At 48.1% G+C, this 14,336-nt stretch overlaps 1 protein-coding gene across 2 annotated transcripts; it reads left to right on the top strand.

Annotated features, from left to right (window-relative positions):
• The first annotated feature begins 254 nt into the window (after positions 1-254).
• Positions 255-13,586, top strand: CA9 (carbonic anhydrase 9). 2 transcript variants are annotated; one of them, XM_019966161.2, is made up of 11 exons: positions 923-7,850; positions 8,659-8,688; positions 8,951-9,121; positions 9,246-9,388; positions 9,470-9,562; positions 10,603-10,669; positions 12,131-12,288; positions 12,442-12,586; positions 12,715-12,741; positions 13,156-13,237; positions 13,370-13,586. In XM_019966161.2, the coding sequence occupies exons 1-11, from the start codon at positions 7,241-7,243 to the stop codon at positions 13,434-13,436; spliced, it is 1,593 nt and encodes a 530-aa protein (XP_019821720.2). In that variant the 5' UTR covers positions 923-7,240; the 3' UTR covers positions 13,437-13,586. The 2 variants fall into 2 exon arrangements, with proteins under 2 accessions (XP_019821718.2, XP_019821720.2); XM_019966159.2 differs by having other exon boundaries at positions 255-7,850; positions 13,156-13,586.
• The last annotated feature ends 750 nt before the right edge of the window (positions 13,587-14,336 follow it).

A 14,336-nucleotide genomic window follows, 5' to 3' on the forward strand; every position in this document is an offset into this window, starting at 1 on the left:
ATGTGTTACTATGTAAATTAGAAAAAAAAAAAAAGTGCTATTAAAAACCACAATGTTAGTTAGAAACCTTAGGCCCCATTACTACCACTGAGGACTCAGGAATCCAAGCCCAAAGCCAAAAACCAGGGTATTGTCAGGGTTCTGAGGTCACCTCTAGCTCTCTGACATTCTAAGAATTCTGAGGAAAGAGAAATGCTGGACTTAGATCAGGGAAAAACAACTTGAAGGGCTTGGTGGAGGCAAGAGAGTTTGGGTCAGACTGTACCTTGGACAGGTCACAGAGGAACTGGTGATACCATATAGGTGGAGCACTGGTTACACTGCCTCAGGTGAATGTCGGACAGTCCACACAAAGAGCTGCAGGGTGAAAGGGGACAGGTCATCTCATGATAACTGGCATCACCATGAGCCCAGGTGATGAGAACAGAGCATAACCCCTGGGGGCACAGTCGGTAATGAGGGTGTCTGGGTGTCCTGCCAGTGTGAGTGTACTTTAGGTGGATGGAAGAGGAGATGGGAATAGAGTCAACTGTGAGCTCAGGTGGGGAAATCATTCAACTGTTGAGGCAGAGGAGGGAAAAGCTGAGCAAGACACACTGAGGACACTTGGGAGACAACTGATTCCCTGGAGACCAAGTGTCCCACAGAGCAAATCAGGCACTATAGTCTGCCTGGAACTGACTCAACCCACAATCTCCCCTAAAGCTAAAGGAAGGGGCAGGGGACAAAGAAGAGGATCAGAGGGCAGTCAACAACCTCTCTATCCTTTAAATTTTTAAAATAAAATCCTGTGGCATGTGGGATCTTAGTTCCCAAACCAAGGGTTGAACCCACACCCCCCACATTGGAAGGTGGAGTCTTAACCACTAGACCACTGGGGAAGTCTATTCTTAAAAAAAAAATATATATATATATATATATTTTTTTTTTTTTAAATAAAAATAAAGGAGTGAAGGTGATTCTTTGGCAGTCCAGTGGTTAGGACTCAGCGCTTTTACTGCTGGAGCCCGGGTTCAATCCTTGGTCAGGGAACTAAGATTCTGTAAGCTGTGTGGCACAGCCCCCCCAAAAAAAATGTTTTTTTTTTTTTTCTCTATCATTTAATTACCCTTAATCTCTGCTTTCAACTAACTGGCTGCTGGAGAAGCTCTCAGGATGCTTTAAACAATAACCACCAGTCATTCCACAAAAATCAAATGCCTTGGGACTTCCCTGGTGGTCCAGTGGTTAAGAATCCACCATGCAATGCAGGGGACATGGGTTTGATCCCTGGTTGGGGAACTAAGATCCCACATGCTGCAGGGCAACTAAACCTGAGCACCGCAACTGCAAAGCCTGCACACCACAACTAGAGAGTTCATGGACCCCAACGAAAGATCCTACAACAAGCAACAAAGACCCCACGTGCCGCAACTGAGACCCAAAGCAGCCACATAAATCAATATTTAAAAAATACTAAATGCCTCTCATGCATCAGGTCCTATGCTAGGCATGAAGATGGGGAATAAGAGAAATGTGACCCATGCCCTTATGAATGCTTTTAGTCCAGCATGACAGACATGGTAAGGAGTCACCATAAAGTGAGATACACATTACAAAGGAAATACAGGCTTCTATGCATGCAGGAGGAAGGGACTGACCCTAATCTAGGGGTCAGGGAGGCTTCTCAGGAAGTAACATGTGAACTGAAGGATGCCAGGAGAATAAACAGAACAAAACTTGACTAGGCAGAGCTGGCAGTGTGGGTGAGGTAGACAAAAAAACAGCATGGATAAGGGATTGGAGATAAAACACACACACACACACACGTGATGCATTCAAGAAACTGCTAGAAGTTTAGTAAGACTGGAGCACAGATTGCAAAGGAGATTGTGATGAGAAGAGACTGGAGACATAGACACAGGCTATAGAGGGAATTTATATCAGTAAGACTATGTCACAAATAATCAATTCAAAGTGGCTTAACAATAATTTATTGGCTCATGTAACTGAAAAGTCCAGATACAGATTACAGTCCAGATATAGGCTCTAGGGTTAGTTTAGCCCCAAGGACTGCATTCCACAGTTCCTCTGTCTTTCATGGTTTTATCTTCATCTTAAGGCTGGCTTCCATTGGAATTACAAGGTGGCTCCCCACAGTTCCAGAGGTTGTGTGCTTCCTTATCCATGTTTGGACAAAATGAAAGTGAGTTCCCTTAGTCATCAAATACTTGAAACACAGAGCTTCATTCTGATTGGCCCCACCTAGGTTCAAACCCATCAAGGAAAACAAGGCAAGAAAAGATGGTACCAGGTTTCTGACTTACACCACTTGGTAGAGGGTGGAAGAAGTAGTTTTGGGGACAGAGGAATTTGACTAGAGGCCTGTTGAATTTGAGATACTTGTGGGAGATCCAAGTGGGGACATCCATTAGGCAGGTGGTTATATATCTGAAATGAGCAGAGTCCAACCTGGGGATACTTGGCTGTCATCAGTTTACAGAAGCCATGGGAGTAGATGAAATTGCCTACAACATGAAGAGAGATGTAGGCAGAAGGCATGAAGGTCTCCAGCTCATCACCCTGTGTGTTCAATTCCAAAATGGCTGATGGTACAGTGGGCTAAATGGTGACACCCATAAAGACAAGCCCGTGTCCTAACTCTTCAAACCTGTGAATGTCACCCTATTTGGAAAAAGGGTTTTTGTAGATGCAGTTAAATTAAGAATCTTAAGATCATCCTGGATTATCCTGCTGCTGCTGCTGCTAAGTCACGTCAGTCATGTCCAACTCTGTGCGACCCCATAGACGGCAGCCCACCAGGCTCCCCCGTCCCTGGGATTCTCCTGGCAAGAACACTGGAGTGGGTTGCCATTTCCTTCTCCAATGCATGGAAGTGAAAAGTGAAAGTGAAGTCGCTCAGTCGTGCCCGACTCTTAGCGACCCCGTGGACTGCCGCCTACCAGGCTCCTCTGTCCATGGGATTTTCCAGGCAAAAGTACTAGAGTGGGGTGCCATTGCCTTCTCTGGGATTATCCTGGTGGGTCCTAAATCCAATGATAAGTGTTCCTATAAGAGACAACCAGGGCTGCTTTCACATTCTGAGATGGCCCACACTCTGTCTGTGAAGTGTGTTCCCTCTAAATAAATCTCCTTACCTGTCAAAAAAAAAAAAAAAGCGACAGCCAGTAGAAGACACATGGACAAGAGAAGTCCATGTGAAGTTGGAAGCACAGATTGAAGTTATGCAGCCACAAGCCAAGGAATACCTGGAGCCACCAGAAGCTGAAAGAGGCCTTTGAACCTTCAGAAGGAACAGGACCCTACCAACACCTTAATTTCAGACTCTTCACCTCCAGAACTATGAGAGAATAAATCTTGGTTGCTTTAAGCTACCCAGTTTGTGGAAATTTGTTACAGCAGTCATAGGAAAATAATACAGATGGTGAGGTGGGCTCGGACTACAGGGCAGTCCCCAGAGCCCTACAAGGGCTGTGATTTGTCTTTGCTTCTGGTCCATGTCTGGGGAATAGGGGGATTTTTCTCCTGCTTCCCTGGTACATAGCTCCCTTCTCTGCAGCCATGGGATAAGCAGAGACATGGCTCTCGATGTCTTAAGACACAGACCCTAATGACCAAAGACTTGGCCTTAAGCAACCACAGAGAAATGTGTGCCAGGCCAAGACAGGAGAAGGGGGGTGACCCAGTCAATCAGCCCTGAGTACACTCTGTCCCAACCTAGGGAGACCCAGGAAACAAGACTCTGGGAGCTCAAACCTGTTCTAGAGTTTGGCAGACTCCCAGTTGCAAAGGCTCGATCCAGGATCAGAGTCCACGTTCCCCACCCAGACCAGAGACATAGTCACACACAGAGACGGAGAGCTCAAGAGACAGCACCCATGGAGAATGGCACTTGGGAAACTAGGGAGCCGGAGCACAGAGCTACACCTCGATGTAGATCTGGACTCTGAAATACTGAGAAAAAGCAGCAGAGACGGAGGGGAGATGTGTGGAGACACCACAGAGAAGTGTACAAGGAGACCCGACAGAGATCTAAAACAGAAAAAGATGGAAACATTCAAAACATTTGGAAAGGGAATATGGAATAAAACTATGATTGGTGCTGGAGAAAGTTCTGGACATGCAAACTTCAGACTTCAGGTAGCATGGTGTTCCTATCTCTGTCCTTCCCATGACTCCCCCATAGTCATTATCCCCTTCTGTCTTATCCAGGCCTATCTAATTTAAATATTATCATGTACCTTCCGTGTGTCTGGGTCCAACCAAGGTCCTGACAACACAGCTGTCCCAGGCAATGAGCTGACCATCAGGAGTGCCTGCTTGGATTGCCATGGATGGCTCTTAATTTAGCTCCAGAAATGGCAACCTAGATTGGTAGACTGATTGGCTCCTAAGATGACCGCTTGGAGTACAGCTGTTCAACCGTACACGTTTTGGCATACCGTATGACAGTCACTCTGACAAGGCACACAGTTTAGGGTGCTGTAGAAATGTGATGCCCCACTCCTGGAATAATTGTGGTTTGACATACACAGGTCATTGTCAGTGGGCTCCCTGAAGGCAGGGAAGCTATCTTAGTCTGGTTTTTCTTAAGCCCTGGCACAGTGATCTGAAAAGAGAAAAATGATCAATAATAAAAGACAGTTGAATATCAGATGGACTCAGTCAAATACTGGACCCTGTCCTTATGAACCTCGAGGCTATTAGAGCAGATATAACGTCATAAATCACCTTAATATGAATTGGATGGTAAGCAAGATTATTAGTGCAGGCAAAGAACTGTGGTGGTTCAGAGTTACCAGAAATCTCTTCCTGTGGTGTAGAGTTGGTCAAGCAAGACTTCCTGGAGATAGCCTTTGAGCTGAGTCTTTTTTTTTAATATTTGGAGTATAGCTGATATACAATGTTTTTGTTAGTTTCAGATGTACAGCAAAGTGAATCAGTTATACATACACATATATCCATCCTTTTCCATATAGTAGTGTTCATATGTTAATCCCAACCTCCTATTTTATCCCTCCCCTCTACCTTTCCCCTTTGGTAACCATAAGTGTCTTTTCTAATTCTGTGAATCTGTTTCTGTTTTGTAAATAAGTTCATTTGTATCTTTTTTTTTTTTGGATTCCACATATAAATGATATCATGGTATTTGTTTCTCTGACTTACTTAACCATGAGAATCTCTAGATCCACCCATGTTGCTGCAAATGTTATTGTTTCATTCTTTTTTATGGCTGTGTAGTATTACACACACACACCCCTCCCCGCCACCCCCCCCCACACCTTCTTTATCTACTCATCTGTCAATGGATATTTGGGTTGCTTCCATGTCTTGGCTATTGTAAATAGTGCTTCAGTGAACATTGGGGTGGTGCATATATCTTTTTGAATTATGGTTTTCTCCAGACATATGCTCAGGTGTGGGACTGCTGGATCGTATGATAGTTCTATTTAGTTTTTTAAGGAAGCTCTATACTGTTCTCCATAGTGGTTGTATGAGCTGAGTCTTGAATAATAAAAGGGAGTTACACAGAAGAGGTAGTAAAACTATATAACACGGTAATGGGTATATAAGTACTGATCCAGAGTGGAAACTGGATGGGACACTCAAGTGGTGTCCAGAGCCTGTTCTGTGCCAAGCATTACTTCTTTAGATAAGAGGTCATAAGGCTAGGAGGGTCCCCAAAGGGGAGTGGGGTAGCAGAAGCACCCTGGAGTTAGAGACTAGTTACAAACCAGACTATAAATTTTCAACATATTTAATTAGCCTATACAACCGTGATGGTGTACATACCTACTGAATATGAGCCCCAGAGAAGAATCTCCTGAGATGGCCTTACTGTCTTCTGATTTGTCAAAGCCACTGGGGCCTTCCTAGAATGTGAGCTACAGAACAGCAGAGGCTGTTCTCCAGGTGAGTGCTGCATCCCTAAGGCCTAGAACCGTGCCTGGAGGACTGGAGGGGGCTCACCAAATGTTAAGTGAATAGGCAGACTGGGAACCCCCAGCCCATTCTTGGGGTCCTCTCACTCTTCACCTCTTTGCACCCATTTTCACCCTCAAATCCATGCTCCACACTACCCCCCAACATAACCTAGTGTGAGATATGGATTCTGTCACTCTCCTGCTCAAAGTATTTGATATCTCTCTTTTGCCCAGGATCCCAGTTCCCCCACTTTTTTTTTTTTTTTTTTTTAAACCAATTGAACTGCTACTTCTTTAAACCCTGATCAGATTTTGCCAACTTCTGTGTTACTTTCTGAGGAAGAATTCATCTCTCTCCTCCAAATATTATGATAGTTTTGCCCTCAGTCACTAGACAGTGAGCTCCTCAGGACAGGGACTGTGTCTTGTTTCCATACCTCTAGCCTGACATATGCTATTATATGCTATGCTATGCTAAGTCACTTCAGTCGTGTCCGACTCTGTGTGACCCCATAGACGGCAGCCATCAGGCTCCCCCGTCCCTGGGATTCTCCAGGCAAGAACACTGGAGTGGGTTGCCATTTCCTTCTCCAATGCATGAAAGTGAAAAGTGAAAATGAAGTCGCTGAGTCGTGTCCGACTCTTAGCGACCCCATGGACTGCAGCCTACCAGGCTCCTTCATCCATGGGATTTTCCAGGCAAGAGTACTGGAGTGGGGTGCCATTGCCTTCTCCGGCCTGACATATGGTAGATGCTAAATAAACAGAAGAGCGAAAGGCATTCCCAGCAGCGAGAAAGAGATGAACAAAAGTGGTCAAAGGTTTGGATAAAAAACGAATAGTTTAATTTGGCTAGAATATGAGGGAAAGTAGTAGGAGATAAAATGGAAAAGTCTCTTGGGTAAGATTTTGAAGGGACCTGATGGAAGATACTTTGCAGAGTGTGGGAAGCCAATGAAGGTTTTTGAGCAGAGGTGTAATACAATGAATATTACATTCAGTTTTAACCCATCAGAGACTCATGAATATATGCAGCTGTCCATTCATATTCAAATTCACATCCCATCTATCCATCCATCCACTCTCCCACCCCCAGACTCCCCCAGGAGCTTTCCCTACCCCTTTACCTGCTCCCTAGCCCAGCCAGGGATGTATATATGGGCAGCTTCCCCTCTCAGCCAGAGGATGTGGGGGCCCCAGCTGCCTGGGGCTGGGAAACAAGCCAGGGTTAGCTGAAGCTGGCTGACTAGCAGTCGGGCGGTGCCAGAGAGAACCTGTATAGTGCCAGGTGGTGCCTTGGGTTCCAGGCTGAGCCCATGACCCCGATAACCTTCTGGCTGGGCACATACCTGCCCCTCACTCCACCCCATTCCCATCTTGCTATCGGGGAGGGGGCACAGGGCCAGTTAGACCCACAGGACTTTGGCTCCATCTCCAAAAGGCCCTTCTGTGAGTCAGCTTGCTCCCCTCCAGGCTTGCTCCTCCCCCACCCACCTCCTATTTCCTATGCACGTACAGCCCGTACACACTGTGTCCCAGGACACCCCACAGTCAGCCACATGGCTCCCCTGTGCCCCAGCCCCCGGCTCCCTCTGTGGATTCCGGCCCCTGCCCCAGGCCCAGCTGTGCAATTGCTGCTGTTACTGCTCCTTCTGGTGCCTGCCCATCCCCAGAAGCTGCTCTGGATGCAGGGTGCTCCCACCACGGGAGGAGATTCATCTGGAGAAGATGATCCACTTGGTGAGGAGGACCTGCCCAGTGAAGAGGATATACCTGAAGAGGAGGACTCACCTGAAGAAGAGGACCTACCTGGATTGAAGACAGACCCAGGAGAAGAGAATTCTCTGAAGTTAGAGGATCTACCAACTGTTGAGGCACCCAGGGACACTGAAGGCCCCCAGAATAACGCCCACAGAGATGAAAAAGGTAAGTGGTCATCAGCTCTGCAAACCTAGGCTCCAGGAGGTTGGTGCTTCCCCCTCATTAAACCCCAGCCCAGGGAGGGATTATTAGGGAAGAAGAGGAGCCTGTGCTCTGACAGTGATTTTTCCCAACCCCCGGAGCTCCCTTGCCACTAGCCCCTTACTCCCTTTCAGAGCTAGATGAAGAGACAAAAAAAAAAAAGGGACACAGATGGAGAGAGGTAAGCAGGAAGAGACAGAAAAGAAAGGGGGAGGTTGGAGAGGAAAAAAAGATCAGAATGTGGAGAGCAAAGTATGAAGAGACAGGAGAGGAAGGAGGGGGGCTGGTACCAGAGGAAGAGCAGGAAGGGTTTGTAGAAATCACCGCATCTTCAGTCTACAGATGAGGAAAGTGAGACCTAGGAAGCGGGAAACAGCAGGTAGAGGAACCTGGTTTCTTGACCCTCAAGCCAGGAACTTTGGAAAAGGAGGTGGAGATCAGAAAGGAAACAGGGAGAGTGGGGAGGAGGGATTTCTAAAAGAGAAAGATGGTCTACTAACCTGGGCCTGGGAACTGAGGTCTCCACCCACTTTACAGACCCTAAGACAGTGGTTGCAAGTGGGCTAGTAGAATCTTTGTGTGGCCCATCAAGCTATGGCCTTTTATCTGGCTGCAACCTATTGTGCCTGATTCTGGTGTTTCTGTTACCTGCTATGCTTTTGTAAGAATCTGAGTTTGTGAACGCTGCTAGTGAGGACGACCCACCTCTTTTTGGCCGCTGGGGAGGGACTGGGCTCAAAGATCAGCCTCTTCATTCTTCTCATTTATGCAGGGGATGGCCACAGTCATTGGCGCTATGGAGGTGAGACACCCACCCCTACACAGACCCAATCTGGGCACCCAGTCTGCTGATGCCCGCACACGCATCCCTCTCACCTCGCATCCACATCTGCCAGTCCCGGACAACACCCGCTGCCTGTCCCCCGCCAACCCCAATCCCCGCATCCTTTACCTGTTTCCCTCCCGGATGCCTCCTGACTCGACCGCATCACTTTTTCTACTCCGCTTTCCTAAAAGTTCCTGATCTTGTCTTCAAACTTCCTGTACACACTTGCCCACTCCAGGCGCTCCGCCATGGCCCCAGGTGTCCCCAGCCTGCGCTGGCCGCTTTCAATCCCCGGTAGACATCCGCCCGGAGCTCACTGCGTTTTGTCCAGCCCTGCGCCCCCTGGAATTCCTTGGCTTTGAGCTCCCGCCACAACCAAAACTGCGCCTGTGCAACAACGGCCACACCGGTGAGGTGGCCTCCCGGGGGAGCCTCGGGGAAGGGGCGGAGTCTACCTGGAGATGAGGGGACGGTGATTGGAAGTTAGGCTGAGGGTGGGGCGGGCCCCGGTTCACCTGCCTCTCACCACACAGTGCAGCTGAGTCTGCCTTCCGGGCTGAAGATGGCCTTGGGTCCCGGGCAGGAGTACCGGGCCCTGCAGTTACATTTGCACTGGGGGGCCGCGGGTCGCCCGGGCTCGGAACACACGGTTGATGGTCACCGTTTTCCTGCCGAGGTGAGCGCGCAGCTGTCCGCGAAGGGTCGAAGTGGAGTGCCGGGTAAGGGATCTCGCCCACTCCTACTGTGTCTTTTCCAGATTCACGTGGTTCACCTCAGCACTGCATTTGAGGAATTTGACGAGGCTTTGGGGCGCCCAGGGGGCTTGGCCGTCTTGGCCGCCTTTCTGCAGGTACCAGCCCTGGACACTCCCCACCTCTGCTTTCCTACGCCCTCGGGCTCAGAATATCTTGCCCCAGAAACTCCCATCCCTGCACCTGACTGTCATCTTCACTCATTAGTTCTTTGATTAACGCCCACTGTGAGCCAGGCTCTGGGCCACAAAAAAAGATCCCGAAACCGTTGATCCTGTCTCCCCGCAGCCAGTGAGGGAGGCTAACAGGGTAGACATATACAGAGGACACATAGTCAAAGAGGTAGTCAGGGAAGGCCTCACAGAGGAGGTAAAACTTGAAGCCTTTGCTAGTGCGAAAGAAAAAGAGATATTCTATGCAGAGCAAACAGTACACACAAAGACTCAGAATATGGCCCATTTGGGGAATGGCACATGTGGGGAATGGTCAAAAGGAAGAGTCATTTCTCTAATACTTTTATAACCCATAATTTCCCCTTTGCAGAATGCACTGAGTCTAGAGAAGCATTTGACTTCTTTGGACTTGTACTGATCAAAGGTACAAACACAATGATTAGAAGAGGCTAATAGAAAGGAAGGATGGTGAGACACCTGTTAGACTCACTGCCTCCCTGACTCATTAACACCAGCCTCACAGCATTGCAGAGAAGCACCTTGGAAATAGCGTGTCCTGGCTCCAAAAGTCAAACTCATGAATTATTAAGATGAATGCAGAGGTACCATGAATACAAAGGTTATTGGGGTTGTCTGTGGCAGGACCACAGAATATGTATAGAGTTAGTGATAAGTGAGCCTGGAAAAGTAAGTAGAGCCCATCGTTGAGAGCCTTGTATCCTAGTAAAATGGCCCCGCATCCTCCTCTTCCTCCTATTTGCCACTGAAAATGAGTCCACCTAGTTAGGTCAGTTTGCAAAGTAGAAGTAAATGGACTTTGAGTAATAATACATAAGATTTTGTGTTTCCCCAGCATTCTCAGAGCTGGGGAATGGGGGAGGATTGTGGGAATCCGAATCACCTATAGGCCTCCAGCCATGACTCTAGATGCATGCATTCATCTGTCTTGCACTGTCACCTCCTAGGAAGGCCCAGAAGAAAACAGTGCCTATGAACAGTTGCTGTCACGTTTGGGAGAAATCACCGAGAAAGGTCAGTTTGTTGGTCTGGCTCCTACTCTTGATACCCTTGTCACAAAGAACCATCCTTGGGGAGCCTCAGGTCTGAGGATGGAGAAGGACTACCTCCCACAGAGAAGGGGGTTGCAGTATGAACTGGCTTACTGTGACCTTGATAATAACTATGAAGCAGAACACAGCAAACAGGCAAAGCTAACTGCTGCCCATAGATTTTTTGTTTAAAAACCAAACAGAAACCAAGATAAGATGAAAACCAAATGAAACCAAAAAACAGTGTTTGGAACTCCAGGGGTTGAGTCTGGAGAGCTAAAATTTTTCTTGAGAACTCTTACTCCTTCAAAGCATCAAATATTTGACTTTATTTTTTTTAATAATTTTATTTATGTTTGGCTGTGCTGGGTCTTCACTACTGTGCAGGCTTTTTCTAGTTGCAGCAAGTGGGGGCTTTTCTGTAGTTGCAGTATGCAGTCTTCTCATTGCAGTGGCTTCTCTCGTGGAGCACAGGCTCTAGGGCATGTGGGCTTCAGTATTTGCAGGGTGCAGGTTCAGTAGTTGCGGTTCCAGGCTCTCGAGTACAGGCTCAATGTGGTGCACGGGCTTAGTTGCTCCGCAGCATGTGGGATCTTTCCCCGGCAAGGGATTGAACCTATGTCCTCTGCGTTGGCAGGTGTTCTTTTACCACTGAGCCACCAGGGAGCCCAGCATCAAATATTTTAAATTTGTAAATAATGTTGGAAATCTTCTTGTCCTTCTTAGTCACTCTAGGTCATTTTAAACTTCACCCAGCTGGATCTTACATTTTGCTAAACTAAAGAGAACTATGCTTTTTGAATTTTTGTGTCTTGTCTTTTATAGTTATAGGTATTTACTTACAAATTATTCAAATTACAAATTATTCAGAAAATTACTCATTTTCTCTTTTGATTCACTCTTGGCTTACATCTGCATTCCAGCATGTTGTCACAGTATACAAAGTAAGAGTGAAGACTCAGAAGAAGGGCCAAGGTAGCAGTTCTCTTACTCTGTGAGCCCCCAAAGCCTTTTACTTTCTACCGAGTCATGTCCTGTGCTGAGTTATAGGAAGGGATATACTCAGTGAAGAAATAGTCTGAGGGAGTTGGGTCAGCTTGGTTTCTGGGATTTAAAAATGTATCCCCAGCCAGGCTGTGACCCAGGGCCAACCTTCATCCCACCAGCTGGCTTCTGAGCAGATCTCAAGGGCCCGAAAAAGTAGCTCCTGAGTTGTAGTCCCTGCCCTCTGGCAGGGAGGCACCCCCTGCACCCCTGTGGCTCAGCTCAGGAAGGTCAGACCATTGACCAGCAGTATATGGCTGGAGCCGAATGGGGACAGAGGGGGACAAGTGCTAGGGAAAAAAAATAAAAAATAAAAATGTACCCCTCTACCCCAGAGCTTTGGTGTGTGTATGAGGGGAAGTCAAGATAGGTTGGACCCCAGCACACATCCTCTCCACAGACTCTGAGACTTGGGTCCCAGGACTGGATGTATCTGCACTGCTGCCCTCTGACCTCAGCCGCTACTTCCGATATGAGGGGTCTCTCACCACACCCCCCTGTGCCCAGGGGGTCATCTGGACTGTGTTCAACCAGACAGTGAAGCTGAGTGCTAAGCAGGTGGGGTTGGGGTGTGGTGGTGACACTGGGGATGAGGAGGCAGAAAGAGATGAAGGGGCCGTGTGGGGGAAGTGGGGGACGTGGACAGTAAGCCTGTGACCCATTTGCTTCTGTGTTATGAGCCCACCCCCCACTGTCTGCTGTCCTCCCCAGCTCCACACCCTCTCTGACTCCCTGTGGGGACCTGATGACTCTCGGCTGCAGCTGAACTTCCGAGCTACGCAGCCTTTGAATGGGCGAATAATTGAGGCCTCCTTCCCCGCTGGCGTGGATGGCAGCCCTAGGACTGTTGAACCAGGTGCCACTTTGTCTACTGATGCTGGGACCCCCTCTCCAGCCACAGGGCCTGCATCCTGTCTTGTGTCCTCACTTGTCTGTCACTGGTGGTCACAGCCCCCAGCTCTAACATCTGTTTTTTCTCTTCAGTCCACCTGAATTCCTGTCTCGCTGCTGGTGAGTCTGTGCCCCCTTCCTTGGCACTGTTCAGCCAGGGGCTAGTCAGGACCACCACTGCTACCTCTGCGTTTCTGTAGAACAGACTCCAAACCCAATAGGATAGTGTTGGATCAAGGTGGGGCTTACCCTGTCATCCCCAGAGCAAGAGTTGGTCAGAATGAAGCTCAAAAAACTCCTCCAATCCTCCTTCCCAAGCCACCTCTTTTGTCTTTAAGGAGGAAAAGGGTGCTTATCTTACCCCTCCTTGTGTACCCACCCCCTTCCCTTAGCTGGCCCCTGCTGGAGACACAGGGAGCAGCAGCGGAACTTCGGACGGAGCTGGTGGGGTGGGGTGCTGGTGGAAGCCTCTCTGAGGGAATCCTACGGGCTCCTCTTCACTCCCTGAGGCAGTCTCTTTCCTCCTCCCTCCAGGCGACATCCTGGCCCTGGTTTTTGGCCTCCTCTTTGCTGTTACCAGCATCGCCTTCCTTGTGCAAATGAGAAGGCAGCAAAGGTATTATACTGACCCTCTCCCTCAGGCCCAGCCCCCACCTCCCCAAGTGGAATCCAGAGCAGCTCCATGCAAATTGCATGCAAATGAGCTCATCCCTGGTGAGATTTCTGATTAGGCTTCCCTGTTGTGTAGACATCTAAGTGAGACCAAAGGGAGTGTTAGCTACCACCCAGCAGAGGTCACAGAGACTGTTGCCTAGAGGCCTGCCACTTGGAGAATACGCAGAGAAGCTGGTCAGAGGAATCCGAGGGGCAGCTGAAGACTGTCCTGTTCATTACACCACTTCCTTTTAAACCTCCAAAGATATTTTTAAAAATGAATATTTCTAATAAAACCTGTGGAAAGCAAATCCTTGTCTCCTAAATCAAAAGGATGGTGCATTCATTTCCTATCACTGCTATAACAAACTACCACAAACTTAATGGTAATGGAAATTTATTCTCTTAAGAGTTCTAGAGGTCAGATGTCCAAAATGAATCTTATGGGCTAAAGTGAAGGTGTCTTCAGGGATGGTTCCCTCTGGACACTCTTGAGGGGAGAATATTTTCCTGCCTTTTTCAGCTTCTAGAAGCCAAGCATTCCTTGGCTTGTGGCCCCTTCCTTGCATCACTCCAATCTCTTGCTTCCATTGTCACATCACCTACAACTGCATTGAAAGGACCCTTGTGATTATGTTGGGCCCACGCAGATAACCTAGAATAATCTCCCCATCTCAGAATCCTTAACTTGACTTCAAAGTCCCTTTTCCCATGTAAGGTGACATTTCACAGGATTAGGATGTGGACATCTTTGATGAGGCAGCAGGAGTCTGCCTAACATAGATGTCATCAGGAAGCGGGCAGAAATGACCTATAGTGTTGGAATGACCGTGTGTGTGTGTGTCTGTGTCTGTCTATCTGTCTATAGTGTTGGAATGACTGTGTGTGTGTCTGTCTCTCTGTCTATAGGGCAGGCTCAGTCTCTAGGCTTAAAATCAGTGAGGCTTTTGGGCTTTCACCCTGCTCAAGTGAAACCAATGTAGTTTTGTGGTTTTGCCTTCCAGTTGTGTTGTGCCCAGCCACCTGCTGGAATGGGGCAGTGCCCCTGACCGCAGCTCCTC

This window comes from Bos indicus, chromosome 8, assembly GCF_029378745.1.
Source record: "Bos indicus isolate NIAB-ARS_2022 breed Sahiwal x Tharparkar chromosome 8, NIAB-ARS_B.indTharparkar_mat_pri_1.0, whole genome shotgun sequence".
Lineage (NCBI taxonomy): Eukaryota > Metazoa > Chordata > Mammalia > Artiodactyla > Bovidae > Bos > Bos indicus.